The sequence below is a fragment of the Lithobates pipiens genome, unplaced genomic scaffold (genome assembly GCF_037356315.1).
Source record: "Lithobates pipiens isolate NorthernLeopardFrog02 unplaced genomic scaffold, aLitPip1_a1.2 Scaffold_27, whole genome shotgun sequence".
Taxonomy (NCBI): domain Eukaryota; kingdom Metazoa; phylum Chordata; class Amphibia; order Anura; family Ranidae; genus Lithobates; species Lithobates pipiens.
This window is the reverse complement of record NW_027507788.1, coordinates 86,567,093-86,581,964: the sequence shown is the minus strand read 5'-3', so window position 1 is coordinate 86,581,964 and position 14,872 is coordinate 86,567,093. Positions and strand designations below refer to the sequence as shown.

The window sequence follows — 14,872 nt, the reverse complement described above, 5'->3', positions numbered from 1 at the left end:
TAATTAAAAAAAATCTACAAATCTATCATCTCTACCATATTGCATGCATCTGAGCAGACTATGCAGCAAAAAAAGCAATTGTTAATTATTTTTAAAACTAATATTGCTAAATTATAATTGCAACTCTCCAACACTTATTAACATGAAAAGACCAAAAATTGTATAATGGCAATACCATTTTATCCTTGCAACCATTTTAATACCATTTTAACCTTGCAAATGTGTTTAGTCAGTGCAAGATATTTAAGGCAAAAGTTTTTAAACTCTGTCGGTGCATTCATAGATGTCTGTTTACTACATGTCATTTTCAAACAAGGTAGGTATCCAAGTGAACATGCAAGATTTATGCCAAACATTTTCAAGAGACAAGAAATTTAAGAGACAAATCTTAAACCCTTGGCAGTAAATTCATAGACAATTGGCTACCATATGCTTAGCAAATATTGGCTTTAAATAAACTAAAATTGTGTCTTATTAAAATTATATATATCAGTTTTAGGCAAGGTATACAATTGAGAATACAGAATTTTATGCCAATACAGAATGTTATGCCACACTTGGTCAGTATTTCATGCTGGTAACATTTTCAAGAGACAATAATTTTAAGAGACAAATCTTGAAACCTTGGTGGTGTATTCATAGACAGTTGGCCATGATATGCTTTGCAAATATTGGTTTTAAATAAAGTAAAATTGCGCTGGATTACAAAATATATATTGGTTTTAAGCAAGGTTTACAAACTGAGAATACAGACAACTCTTGAAACCTTGGCAGGGAATTCATAAAGAATTGGCTAGTAAATATCAATTTTAAGTAAAACAAAATTACATTAGATGAAAAAAATTCTTGCGACATTTCCAGGCACAAAAAACTTGAGATAAATCTTGGAAACCTGGTGGTGAATTCATAGACAGCTTCCTACAATATGCTTAGTAATTAGTACCGGTTTCCAGCAAAGTTTACAAGTGAGCATGCTCTGTATAATTCATGACAGTTCACCCAGTCATTGGCAGCTATGCCTGGTATGGACTAGGGCTTGTAAGAGTTAAATATTTCCAGCTGCAGACAAGGTTTGCTCAGTATAGCTATCACTTCACTCTTTTTTTGCTTGGTAATAATCGGTAATAATCAATAGATTTGCTGTGTTAGCAAACAGGGTTAGAGGTCATTGTGCAAGGGGACTTAGAAATGGGAAGTAAAATGCAGTTACCTTTCTTGTCAGCTTAGGCGTTTTTTGCTTTCTGCAGTCCCCGAGACACATGACTGTCAATGTGCCTGTAATATCGACTGACTGTATGGTGGCATGCACAGTGTTTCACAGCACAGATGACTGAGGACAGGACTTTGCACTGAGCGAGGTCTCAGGCCATGTAGCTGCTAGTTCTGATGTCCAGGAGGTGTTTGTCTGAGGGAAGCCCATGGGAAGGCAAGGGGACTCAGCAGTGTATGGATTTGAAAGGTGGAGGAGGTTCCTTCCTTGCTGTCCATCTGGACAGAGGCATGGGGGAGGGTATTATTAACCTAAAGTTCCCTGAATAGTCCAGATATTGGTTGTTGGCTGACCACAGATACCTTTTTTTCCCCTAGCAATGAGATCAATCTAAATCAGGTAACATAGGGGAAAACATTACTTTAGCTGAAAAGATTTGCCAGTGGGCTGGAAATTATCACCCAGTGATTATATTTAAATGTATGTGATACAAAGAACAATCCTATGCTGTGCGAACTTTAAATAAAACATTGTCAGAGTTGGGAAAACAATTGAGGCTGCATGCATAACTCATTATGGGCCAAAGGGTATCTAAGTCAGTGCTTCTCAACTGGGGTGCTGTGTGGGTTCCTCTGGGGGTGCCATGAGCATGGGAACCAGTTTGCCCTAGATCAGAGTCCTGAGTTTCCATGGTGCAGGTGGGCCAGCCACCTGCAACATGTGGCACCATAACCACCAGTGACACGCTAGGGCGCTAAACACGACGTCATTCATTGCTCTGGTGTTGGCAGCTTTTGGTGCTGATCCAGGGCAGGTGACATGCAGGGCTTCCCTCAGCATTTGAAGGAGAGCATAAGTCTGACTTCTCCAGACCTGCTCCACCACCTGACCTGTGCTGCACTTTTGGATAGGAAGAGGGAACTGTGTGATTAGGGGCTCTGTGATGGGTCAACATCGGTGTGATGAAACAACTAAACTCTGATGTGATGGAAGGACTCAGACATATAGGAGAGATTCTGATGTATAGGGAGGACTTTGACATATAGAAAGAAAGGCCCGGAGCAATGCCAAAGGTATTCGGCAGAAGGGCCGGCATGACAGGGGTTAATAGGGGTGGAGCCATGGAGTGGGAGACTATATGGGGCTGGCTGGCTTAGAGGACGGGGTGGGCTCCACACATTCCTAGGTAGGCAGGAAGAGGAGGGGCCAGACTACACGAGGAGCCATGAGGGTAAGGAGCTTCCCACCCAACTGTTCTACGATTGGAGGAGCTTGGTGTGATAGTATGGAGAGGGTGGCCAGAATACTGGTTGGCGGTTATTTGGCGGGGTGCAAGGTACTTGTTAAGGTCATATGGGCACCCAAAGGGCATGGTTTAGGGACCCGTCTGATAAAATGGCTGCTGTGGCCAATTCACTCCACCCATGTGTTGTGTGGTCATTAGTGGGGGGGATGGGTTTATTGGTAACAGGTTAATCCATAGTTAATACCATAGTCAAGGATTGTGACATAATGAGGGGTAACTCTGAAGTGATAGGCAGACCTCTAACATGATGGGGGCTCTGACGTGATTGGGGGACCTCTGATGTGAAGGTGGGGTTTTGATGTGAAGTTAATTTCATTGAGGCGATTTTATGCACTGTCCCAGGCCCAGGTTTCCTATTGATAAGTAACATTTTAGTTTTTTTACATTTTAGACTGGGGTAGCTTGGAATCGTATTTACTTATGAAGGGCACCAAGTTTGAAACATGTTTGAGAAGCACTGGTCTAAGTGGTCAATGTTTGCCTGGCATCATAGGGGCCCTTGGGGCAATTTTAATCAAGGACACTATCAGTGTGGACTTTGTATGTTCTTGAGCACATCTGTGTGGGTTTTCACTCAGTGCTATGATGTTGTGTAAGTTCCTACCAAATTGCCTATTATGTACAGTATGTGTTTCTGTAGTGCTAATTAGATACTTTGATTTAAACCTCTTCCGGAGGTGGGCCGATGTGAAAGGCTCAACATGCTCTGTAAGCATTGCAGAAATAGTGTCATTACTAAATAAACAAGCTCTGGCAGATCTTGGAGCTTCATTATGGCCAGATCTTTAAAGGGTCACTGACAGTTGGACTTTTGAGATCTGTCTCACCTGGAAGTGGTTGCACCTCACATCATCACTGCTGGGGGTAAGCTTAAAGTATAAGTTAACTTTTTGGAGAAAAAAATAAAATAAATGCACCTTTTTTTTTTGCAGGTAAAAAAATATGCATTTTCTTTCTTTTTTTTTTGGAGCAGTTTGCTGGTCTCCTGCAAATCTGTCAGTGTATCTGTGTGCCTGCACATCCCATACGGGCAAGCAGATACTTAATACTTGTTACATACTTTAAATCTCCATAGGTGACGCTTTACATTTTTTTACAGGTTTAGATTTACAGAGGAGGTCTAGTGCTAGAATTATTACTCTCGCTCTAACGATTGTGGCATATGTAACCTGTGTGTATCTGGCTCTGATACTAGCCAGTACCTCACTGCATGTCCTTGCTGCAAGGTCCCCCTGCTCAGGAGAGCACATGTACAGGCCTGTCTGAAGTCTGCTAATGAACATCTGAATGATTCAGAGGAGAACTTGGTGAAAGTGTTGTGGTCAGATGAGACCAAAATCAAGGTCTTTGGCATCAACTTAACTCGCCATGTTTGGAGGAGGAGGAATGCTGCCTATGACCCCAAGATCACCATCCCCACCGCCAAACATAGATGTGGAAACATTATGCTTTGGGAGTGTTTTTCTGCTAAAGGGACAGGACAACTTCTCTGCATCAAAGGGACGATGGATGGGGCTATGTACCGTCAAATCTTGGGTGAGAAACTCCTTCCATCAGCTAGGGCATTGAAAATGGGTCTTCCAGTATGACAATGACCCAAAACACACAGCCAAAGCAACAAAGGAGGGCTCAAGAAAAAGCACATTAAGATCGTGGAGTGGCCTAGCCATTCTCCAGACCCTAATCCCATAGAAAACATGTGGAGGAGCGAGTTTACAAACATCATTTTGCTACTAAGTCATGTTTTGCAAAGGGGTCAAATACTTATTTTACTCATTAAAATGCAAATCAATTTATAACTTTTTTTAAATTCATTTTTCTGGATATGTTTGATGTTATTCTGTTTCTCACTGTTGAAATAAACCTACCATTAAAATTATAGACATCTCTTTATCAGTGGGCAAACATACAAAATTAGCAGGCCATCAAATACTTTTTTCCCTCACTGTAACATATATGTGCAGAGACAAAAAGGTGGTCTTTAACAACCCACATATGCACCACTGAACAGCCAATGTGTCTATACTGAGAGTGTGCTCACTGTCAAAAACAGCTCTGTTTCCTCAGTGGCCATATGATCGCCTTTTAATTACCACAGAAAAATTGTGGGATTTAACACCCACTTATCACACATATGTATGTACTGGGCAGCCAATCTTTCTGTGCTGAGATTGAGTTTGTTTGTGCTGACAGTGCACCCACTTCACGCTCCCAGCACAGAGACCGAGTTGTAAAAGATGTTCCTTGGTCCCCACTAACGATTTGTAGTCACCGGGACTGGCTCACGATCATGTGACCATGTAACAGCCAATCACAGTGGCCTCATTATCTCCGGTCCTTCCCACCCCTGGGTTAAAGAAGGTGATACTTACCAGTCCATTTGGACAATTAAGGAGCAGCAATCATTGATAAGCCATCAACACGGCTCACTCTGCTCTCTCCCCTTGTCAGCATGTTGTCTGTCAGCATATGAAACAGACCCTGACTGACTCCTAGTTTTGACCCTCCTTCTGCCAGCCTGGATACTAATTTCTTACATTAAAATATGGCTAGCACAAAGCACAGCTTCACAATCTCTCATTAATCAAACCCTATTTGCATTAAATGCTGGCAGCACTCATACATCTATTTCCCAAAGACAACCTCTGGATATGATGTTTAGCACGTGCACTCAACTTTTTTGGTCGACCATGGCAAGGCCTGTTCTGAGTGGAACCTGTCCTGTTAAACCACTATATGGTTTTGGCCACCTTGCTACACCTATGTTTCAGGGTCTTGGCAATCTTCTTATAGCCTAGGCCATCTTTATGTAGACCATTGATCCAACCTTGTGGTCAGGGCCTGAATCAGACCAGTGTTGTTTCCACCCCAAACTCAGGACTCTCCTGCTCAGGCCACCCATATGCAGCAGTGATGGTGCTCCCTGGACATCCATGTGGGAAAGGGTCTGGTAAATATGTCATATTTACCAACCCCTTCCTTTACTGAATGAACACAGTGAGTGATTGGCTACCCAGCATGTCAAGGCTTAAGATTGGCTTAAGATTGTGTGTGTCTGTCAAATGGTGACAAACTTTAGTACTCTATATTTCATCAGTTTTGGGCTACGCAGTGTCTCTAGTGCTAGAATAATTGCTCTCACTTCGGTGTGCGTGGATGTGTATTGCAATTGATGTTTTAATGCATAGGCGCACAAGAGAATACACTTGCCATGTATGTGAGGATGGGGGGCGTCTCAAAAAAATGTTTTGAGGGGGGGGGGGGTTTATGTGCTTAGGTGTAACTTTCATTTTTTACAGTTTTAAAAACTTTTATTTATTTATTTTTTACTGAACTTTTTTAATCACATAGGGGACGAAAAAGTTGCCTATGTGATGATTTTTTGGTAACAGGGTCTCTGTATTGAGACACCAAAGGTCTGAAAGACCCCTGAGGTTTCACCTCTCCTCCAATGAATGTAATGTAGTGCACTGTATTTGATTCTTCCCATACTGGCAGAAGAAAGTGACATGGGGACACAGAAGTGATGTTTTCACACGGGTCACAAGAAAATGGGGAGGAGAGAGGACATATATCCTTTCTGCTCCCTCCCCTCTCCCCAGGGGCACCTGCTATGCTGGTTCTGGCCACGCCAATGGGTGAGCTCAGCCCAGGATAATTGACAGGGCACGTACAGGTGGAGTCCGCCTTTGATGGCGGAGTTTGGAAGCAATCCTGCTCCTTTAAATTTTGCCACACTACAGTCCAACAATAAAGTCAATTTGACCCCACCAACCTTTGTAAAAATTAATGAGCATTCTGAAAATTAGAAATTTCAAACAGGTGCTAGAGGTGAGATTTTTTTTTGTCAGAGCAAAATTTAGGCAGGCCAAGCTGGAAGATAGGCCTGTTTGTTTTGATCTGTGTGGGCTGGGAGTGGCCCAGAGTAAGCTGGTGACTCACAGATAGCATCATCTTTCGGGTACCTCACACTGGCTTCTAGACGAGAGGAGGGGAAGACAGGTGGAGCTGTCTGAGGTGTCTCAGGGAGCCCTGATTAATCCCCAACTAGGATTGTCAGGGGGCAGGCCTCCTTGATATACCATGGGTCAGCCCAGCTGGGGAGGAGTTGTTGGGTGGAAGAACTGGAAATGGAGCACTAGGTTGTCAGGGCATTTAAAGGCGCTCCCCATTCTGGGGGGGGGGTGACTTGGGCCTGGGGTTTGGGTGCAGGACAGAGCACTTCTGGAAAGCAAGGAGGATCTGGTCAGGAAGCACAGAGAGGAACCAAAGAGGACAACAGAAGCTAGTGTTGCCAGGCAATTCTTCAGGAGGGAGCCACCGGTGTGTGAGCATCCAGGAGGACTGGTGAGTGACATGTGCTATTGGGAGTGCTAGAAAGGACTGAGAGGAAACATTCAGAGCTGGGTGTGGACCCAGTGAGGATTGCAATGTCATGAGTAGTAGAGTCGGGCAGCTGCAGTCAGGAGGGCTGGCAGGACCTGAAGAGGGATTGTTGGGAGCAATAGTCCACCATAGGATAGCTAGCACTAAAGACTTCCTACTCTATTTTTTTCTACATTAAAAAGGGACCAGCGGTCCCTGCCTGCAAATGACAATCTGTAGGGTCTAACTGAGTCAGAGTTGGACCTAACCATGTGCTAACTGTGCCTGGAGTTAAGTGCAGGAGGAGTTTGAAGAAGTGTCGTGTACATAGTTCTTTCCCAAATTGACTATTCTATAATTCAACTGGGCATCCCATATATTCCCATTCCTATCCAAGTTCAAATCCCTCAATAAAAATACAAAAACCATGCATATGGACTGTTCATTGACTCAAGGTGATTGGGAAGTGAATTCCACAATTTTCAGCAGCCCCTATAGGGGTACAGCTACATGTACAATCTGTAAACAAATAATATTCAAGAGAACCCCTCTGCACGTATATATGAGAAAAATCATTTAAAAGGTCAGAGGTTATGGGTGACGGGACAATAATTTACGTTTGAAAACACAGAACATGCATGAGGCTCAATTCACTAAGATGGATGAGTTATTTTAAATCCACTGTATGATAACATTTTCAATCATTTTATCATAAATCTTGGAAATGTCTCAATTCACAAAATAGTTTTTCTCTTGTTTAGCTGTTATGTTCATGATAGCATGGCTTATATCATGCAGATCAAAGTTAGGTGCATACAGTAAACTGCTAATTTGTATTTTTTTATCTTCCCAGAGTTCAGTCTTAAAGGGATTGTAAAGTGAATTTTTTTTTTTTTGAAATAACAAACATGTTATACTTACCTCCACTGTGCAGCTCGTTTTGCACAGAGTGGCCCCGAATTTGCTCTTCTGGGGTCCCTCAGCGGCTGTCTCGGCTTCCTCCCGCAGGTGCTTCTCACATTCATGCGAACTCTCTCGCATGGTGAGAAGCACCTGCGGGCGCGCTCCCGTGTTACAGCCAGCGGCTATAGCCGCTCGCTGTATCACACGGCCCCGCCCCCGGTGCTCCGCGTCAGTGGATGTGATTGACAGCAGCGCGAGCCAATGGCTGCACTGCTTTCCATCCATCCACTCCAGCCAATCAGCGGCCAGGCTGAACAGTGGAAAGGACGGCGAGGTCGAGCGTGGGATTCTCCAGGGGTGAGGTAAGTAAAACGGGGGGGCGGGGCTGGGGGCGCAGGCACTGTCAGATGTTTTTTCACCTTAATGCATAGAATGCATTAAGGTGAAAAAACATTTACCTTTACAACCCCTTTAATATCCCCAAAGTTACAGTTTCAGACACTGGTCCCTTGGAAATGTCAAACACCCTTAATTAAGCGGTTAAGGGTGTTTGCCTCCTGCACATATACGTCGGCAGAATGGCACGGCTGGGCACAAGCACATACCTATATGTTGCTCTTTAAGTGCCCAGCCGTGGGTCGGGAGCGCGTTGCTGGCAGCGCGCTCCCGACCTGGTCCTGAGCTCTGTGACTGTGGCCGCGGGACCAGCGGACCCAATGGCCGCTGGTGTCCCGCGATCGGGTCACAGAGCTGAAGAACAAGGGGAGGTCTGTGTAAACAAACCTCTCCTCGTGCTTCTTACAGAGCCTGTCACTGATCGTCTGTTCCCTGTTATAGGGAAAGATGATCAGTGACGTCAGACGCCAAGCCACGCCCCCTACAGTTAAAAAAAAAAACACACACACACTTAACCCCTCCCCGCCCCCTAGTGGTTAACTCCTTCACTGCCAGTGTCATTTACACAGGAATCAGTGCATTTAAACTGCACTGATTGCTGTATAAATTACAATGGTACCAAAAATGTGTCAAAAATGTCTGATGTGTCCGCCATAATGTCGCAGTCACAATAAAAATCTCTGATCGTCGCCATTACTAGTAAAAAAAAAATATTAATAAAAATGCTATAAAACTATCACCTATTTTGTAAACGCTATAACTTTTGCGCAAACCAATCAATAATCGCTAATTGCGATTTTTTTTACCAAAAATATGTAGAAGAATACGTATCGGCCTAAACTGAGGAAAAAACATTTTTTTATATATTTTTGGGGGATGTTTATTATAGCAAAAAGTAAAAAAATATTGCATTTTTTTCAAAATTGTCACTCTATTTTTGTTTATACAACAGAGGTGATCAAATACCACCAAAAGAAAGCTCTACTTATAGGAAAAAAAGGACAATTTTGTATGGGAGCTACATCGCACGACTGCGCAATTGTCAGTTAAAGCAACACAGTGCAGAATCGCAAAAAGGGGCCTGGTCCTTTGGCTGCAAATTGGTCCGGGGCTTAAGTGGTTAAAGCATGAAGAACAGTAACGCATCAGAAACCAGTTCTAAAAAACATAAAGTGAATGTATACCCAAAACTTTTATTTTAACGATTTGGATATAAAAGCAAAGGGTAGATTCAGCCTCTCTTTGTCCTGGTGACTATTGTCACTGAGACAGAAACTAATAGGAATATTTGATTCCTAGTCGTTAGTAGGGTCAAATTGTTGTTTGTTTTCGACTGCAGGGATGAGAACATTCCAAAGAGCAGAATGGAAAACATTTCTGGATCAATCAAATGTCTAATGCCCCATACACACGGTCAGACATTCCGACCACAAAATCCGTTGGATTTTTTCAGACGGATTTTGGCCGAAACTTGTCTTGCTTACACACGGTCACACAAAGTGGTCGGAAAATCCGATTATTCGCAACGAGGTAATGTAAATCAAGTACGACGGGACTACGTAGAGGCCAGTAGCCAATAGCTTTCATATCCAAATTTTTTATGAGCATGCGTGCCACTTTGTGCGTCGGAATTCTCTACACATGATTGGAAAAAGTCCGATCAGATTTTGTTGTCGGAAAATTTTAGATCCAGCTCTCAAACTTTTTCCATCAGAAATTCCAACAGAAAAAGTCAGAGAGAGCCCACACATGATCAGATTTTCTGACAACATAATCCGATCAGACTTTTTCCATCAGAATTTCCAACCGTGTGTATGGGGAATAATAGTGTATGAGGTTTTCATTCAGAAAAGTCCATTCGGTCCAACATCTTATGTTAAAAAGCAAACTAAATTTTGAAGTACTTTCAAACAACATTCGTCAAGTCACCAAATGAACAGAGACTCTCTATAATATTAATATACACATATATACAGTATCTCACAAAAGTAAGTACACACCTCACATTTTTGTAAATATTTTATTATATCTTTTCATGTGACAACACCGAAGAAATTACACTTTGCTACAATGTAAAGTAGTGAGTGGAGTGTACAGCTTGTATAACAGTGTAAATTTGATGTCCCCTCAAAATAACACACAGCCATTAATGTCTAAACTGCTAGCAACAAACTGCTAGCAACAAAAGTGCAAAATGTTCAAATTGGGCCCAAAGTGTCAATATTTTGTGTGGCCACCATTATTTTCCAGCACTGCCTTAACCTTCTTGGGCATGGAGTTCACCAGAGCTGACATCATGGAGCTGGTGGATGTTAGAGACCTTGTGCTCCTCCACCTTCTGTTTGAGGATGCCACTCAATAGGGTTTAGGTCTGGAGACATGCTTGGCCAGTCCATCACCTTTACCCTCAGCTTCTTTAGCAAGGCAGTGGTCGTCTTAGAGGTGTGTTTGGGGGTCGTTATCATGTTGGAATACTGCCCTACAGCCCAGTCTCCGAAGGGAGTAGATCATGCTCTGCTTCAGTATATCACAGTACATGTTGGCATTCATGGTTCCCTCAATGAAATTAAGTTCCCCAGTGCCGGCAGCACTCATGCAGCCCCAGACCATGACACTCCCACCACCGTGCTTGACTGTAGGCAAGACACACTTGTTCTTTGTACTCCTCACCTTGTTGCCAACACACATGCTTGATATCATCTGAACCAAATAAGTTTATCTTGGTCTCATCAGACCACAGGAGATGGTTGTAGTGAGACGTCCTTAGTCTGCTTGTCTTCAGCAAACTACAGACTTTTTTGTACATCATCTTTAGAAGAGGCTTCCTTTTGAGACAACAGCCATACAGACCAATTTGATGCAGTGTGTAACGTATGGTCTGAGCAATGACAGGCTGACCCCCCCACCCCTTCAACCTCTGCAGCAATGCTGGCAGCACTCATACATCTATTTCCCAAAGACAACCTCTGGATATGACGCTGAGCATGTGCATTCAACTTGTTTGGTCGATCATGGTGAGGCCTGTTCTGAGTGGAACCTGTCCTGGTAAACCGCTGTATGGTCTTGGCCACCGTGCTGCAGCTCAGTTTCAGGGTCTTGGCAATCTTCTTATAGCCTTGGCCATCTTTATGTAGAGCAACAATTTTTTTTCAGATCTTCAGAGTTCTTTGTCATGAGGTGTCATGTTGAACTTCGGGTGACCAGTATGAGAGAGTGAAAGAGATAACACCAAATTTAGCACACCTGCTCCTCATTCACACCTGAGTCACATGACATCGGAAAGGGAAAATGGCTAATTGGGCCCAATTTGGACATTTTCACTTAGGGGTGTACTCACTTTTGTTGCTAGCAATTTAGACATTAATGACCGTGTGTTGAGTTATTTTGAGGGGGCAGAAATTTACACTGTTATACAAGCTGTACACTCACTACTTTATATTGTAGCAAAGTGTAATTTCTTCAATGTTGTCACATGAAAAGATATAATGAAATATTTACAAAGATGTGAGAAGTGTACTCACTTTTGTGAGATACTGTTTATATATATATATATATATATATATATATATATATATATATATATATGTACCATATTTATCAGTGTATAACACGCACCCCAAGTTTAGGAGGGAATTTTAAGGAAAAAAACTTTTAGGAGGGAAGTTTAAGGAAAAAAAACTTACATTAAAATGCCCATCAATGCAGCCTTAAGCCTTATCAGTGTCCATCTGCAGCCTTGTCCATCATTGTAGCCTTGCCCAGTGTCCATCTGCAGCCCTGCTGTCACGTACCTAGTAGTTGAGCCTGGAATGCAGGGAGCGGCCCCTCGTATCCCCTGGCTAATGAACCCCTGGAGGTGGAGACAGGTATTCAAAAGTTCAGGGGGCACAAGTGCCTGGCAGGTAGGACTGGTCCGGAAAAGCAGCTGGACACCGACAGCAAGTTGGTAGGGCTGATGGTACTTGACTGTAGCAGGCAGGCACAGGTGCGGAGACTGGCTGGTAGGTGGGCGTCAGGAAATACTGGAACCCCAACAGGTAAACAGGAACAGCGGAGTCGGGTACAGGCCGGGTCAGCAGGAATCGATCAGCAAGGTACAAGAGGGTGAGGCAGAGACAAGGTCGGACAAGCAGAGGTCGTAGGCAGGCAGCAACGGATCAAGGTCAAAGAACAAGCCGGGTGTCAAGGATCAAGGTAACAGGTACTGGTACAGAAAGCAAGGTCACGGACACGCTGTAGACTGGACAGCACGGATGGAAGGGAGCCAGTGACTTAAGAAGACCTTAGGGCGCCAAACGGACGTACGACGGGTCAGCGCGCCCCCGCGAGTAGACGTGCTCCCGTTCGTGACCCACGAGCGTGTGCGCGCTCGTTCGCGTTGACGCGAGTGCGTTCGTTAGCTTTAGCGCGCGTCAGAGGGAAACGACGGGCTCTCCACGACAGGTTCCTACGGGTAAGTCTCCTGTGTATGGCCGAAACGTCCGAGTGATCGTGACACCTGCCCAGTACCTTTGCAGCCTTGCCAGTCTCTTTTCCGTATTTCCCTGTTTTAAATTTGGCGCCGATGGAGAAGAGCGAGCAGAGCCAGGATACAGAAAGCCGAGAGTATTTTGGCTAGTCTCGGCTCCTCTCGCAGTCCCGCCCACCTCCACTGATTGCGAGAGGAGCGAGCGCGGCTGACATACAGAAAGCCGAATGTACTTCGGCTAGACTCGGCTCAGCTCTGCTCACAGTCAGGGGACTGCAAGAGGAGCCGAGACTAGCCGAAGTACATTCGGCTTTCTGTATGTCAGTGGCACTCGCTCCTCTCAAATCAGTGGAGGTGGGCGAGACTGTGAGAGGAGTGGAGTAAAGCCGAGTGTACTTCGGCTTTGTGTATTTCGGCTCCGCTAGCTCCTTTCCTTAAAATCAGCGGGTGATTGGCAGGGATCAGCGTACACAACAACACGTACACACGTAACACGCAACCACGATTTTCCCCTGATTTTAAGGGGAAAAAAGTGTGTGTTATATGCCAATAAATAGGGTATATATATATATATATATATATATATATTATATATGTGATATACTCTTTTTTTAGGTACTTTTGTAATTTACACTCATTGATTCCAAGACATTGCCTATAGCATGTTCCAGCAAGAATATTGTTGATATAGTTATTTCAGTTCACACTTCATGCCCCTCAGATGGTTATTATTACATAGCACACTAGCACAAGGGCATCTATTGCCCAGCCCGGCTATTTGCATAATGTTTTTTTTTTTTTTAAGATTTCTCTTAGAACAGTACGAGTGTGTTTTTTTCCCACTTTCTAGTACAGTCACCCCTTTGGCCTCTTGCAAGTCTGACAGTCTACCCCTCCTGGAATGAAGCTTGGAGTGAATCTTGGGACAAGATTTGAAATACCATGTACTTGATAATGCATTATGTGATGTTCTAATATTATGTGTTCTCTGATTTAGATATCCCTAAACCCCCTAATGAAGATTGTGATTTTTGTTTTTCGAAGCATGTTGGAGTTCTTGTTCTGAGGCAGAAGTATATAGTATAGAAATCCTTTGTAAAGCATCTCTTCATCTAGCGGGCTTATCTTTGTATTTGAAATGGGGACATAATACACCGGAGCCCATATTTTTGTTTTCAGTCTTGTATGAATAAAGATATTGTTATTATATTTCACACTATGCACTCTTTGCATTGTTTACTGCCTAAAAGTCCAAAGGGGAAATTAAATTGTACTCGATTGGTCAATTAAGGATGAGCAGCACATTTTTCTCTACATGATTTCTCCTCAAATTAACAGAGAATTTCCTATAAATTTTCTTACATATGTTCGTACGAAAATCGACTAGTGTATGGTCAATTTTAATGGGGACGCCTTTTCCTGTAACGACCATCTAAGAATATTGCCCTCATTGTAGGGATTTCCTCTTATTACCTATTACATCTCTGAAAGTGAAGGGAATCCCTCACAGGAGACATAGAGAGCAAAATAAATCAACTGACTGAAATACAAACTCACGGGGGATTTACCAATTCCTTACTCCAAAACGAAAAAATGGGATATGCATGCGCCTCTAGCTGAACCTTTAGAGAACATAAATTAAATTCAGAAATCAAAGGGACCATTTATAGTTTGCTGCCAACCCTATGATGCTAGATGGTGCTCCCTGGTTGATCCTGCTAGAGGAAAAGTTGATTGGCTAGGAATTTTCCTGGTCAGTTGCTATGTTTCTTTAAAGACAGGCCTGGGCCAGCAGTACCTCTGCATCCCCCAAAAAATTGCCCATCTAAACCACTTTCTAATATTTGTTCTAAATCCGACTGCATTGCCTGGACCAGTTTGAGGTTTCAGAGGCCTCCAAGGGGTTAAATGTCTTGGAATCTCGAATTCCATCAAAGAGGTTGTTTTTCAGCTGGGGAAGAGGCTTCTTAGATCAGCTGCACCTGTTTGTTTGACTTGAAGCCTGAGAAGCTACATAATATTATCAGCCATGGAATGAGCTTGTATTACCTTTCCCTTTCTATTGACTTTATGGCTCAAGGGCTAGCAGCTCTCACAATAAATTGGGCAAACAAGTTCCAGCTGGTTAGCCCTACACCTCCCACACTGGTAAACAAGCACTTGTTTTGGAAGAGGGTCTTCAAATGACAGCCAACTGACATCCAATGAAAGGGGGAGAAGGGAA

The 14,872-nt window shown here is 43.4% G+C and overlaps 1 protein-coding gene across 1 annotated transcript in view; it reads right to left on the bottom strand.

Moving 5' to 3' along the window:
- LOC143933958 (insulin-like growth factor 3.L) overlaps nt 1–1,450 on the bottom strand; it is a 38,963-nt gene extending 37,513 nt beyond the window's left edge. Inside the window, exon 1 of the mRNA XM_077457169.1 lies at nt 1,211–1,450. Coding sequence (XP_077313295.1) covers nt 1,211–1,261 — 51 coding nt within the window. The 5' untranslated portion in view covers nt 1,262–1,450. The remainder of the gene's footprint in view (nt 1–1,210) is intronic.
- Nucleotides 1,451–14,872: the final 13,422 nt, after the last annotated feature.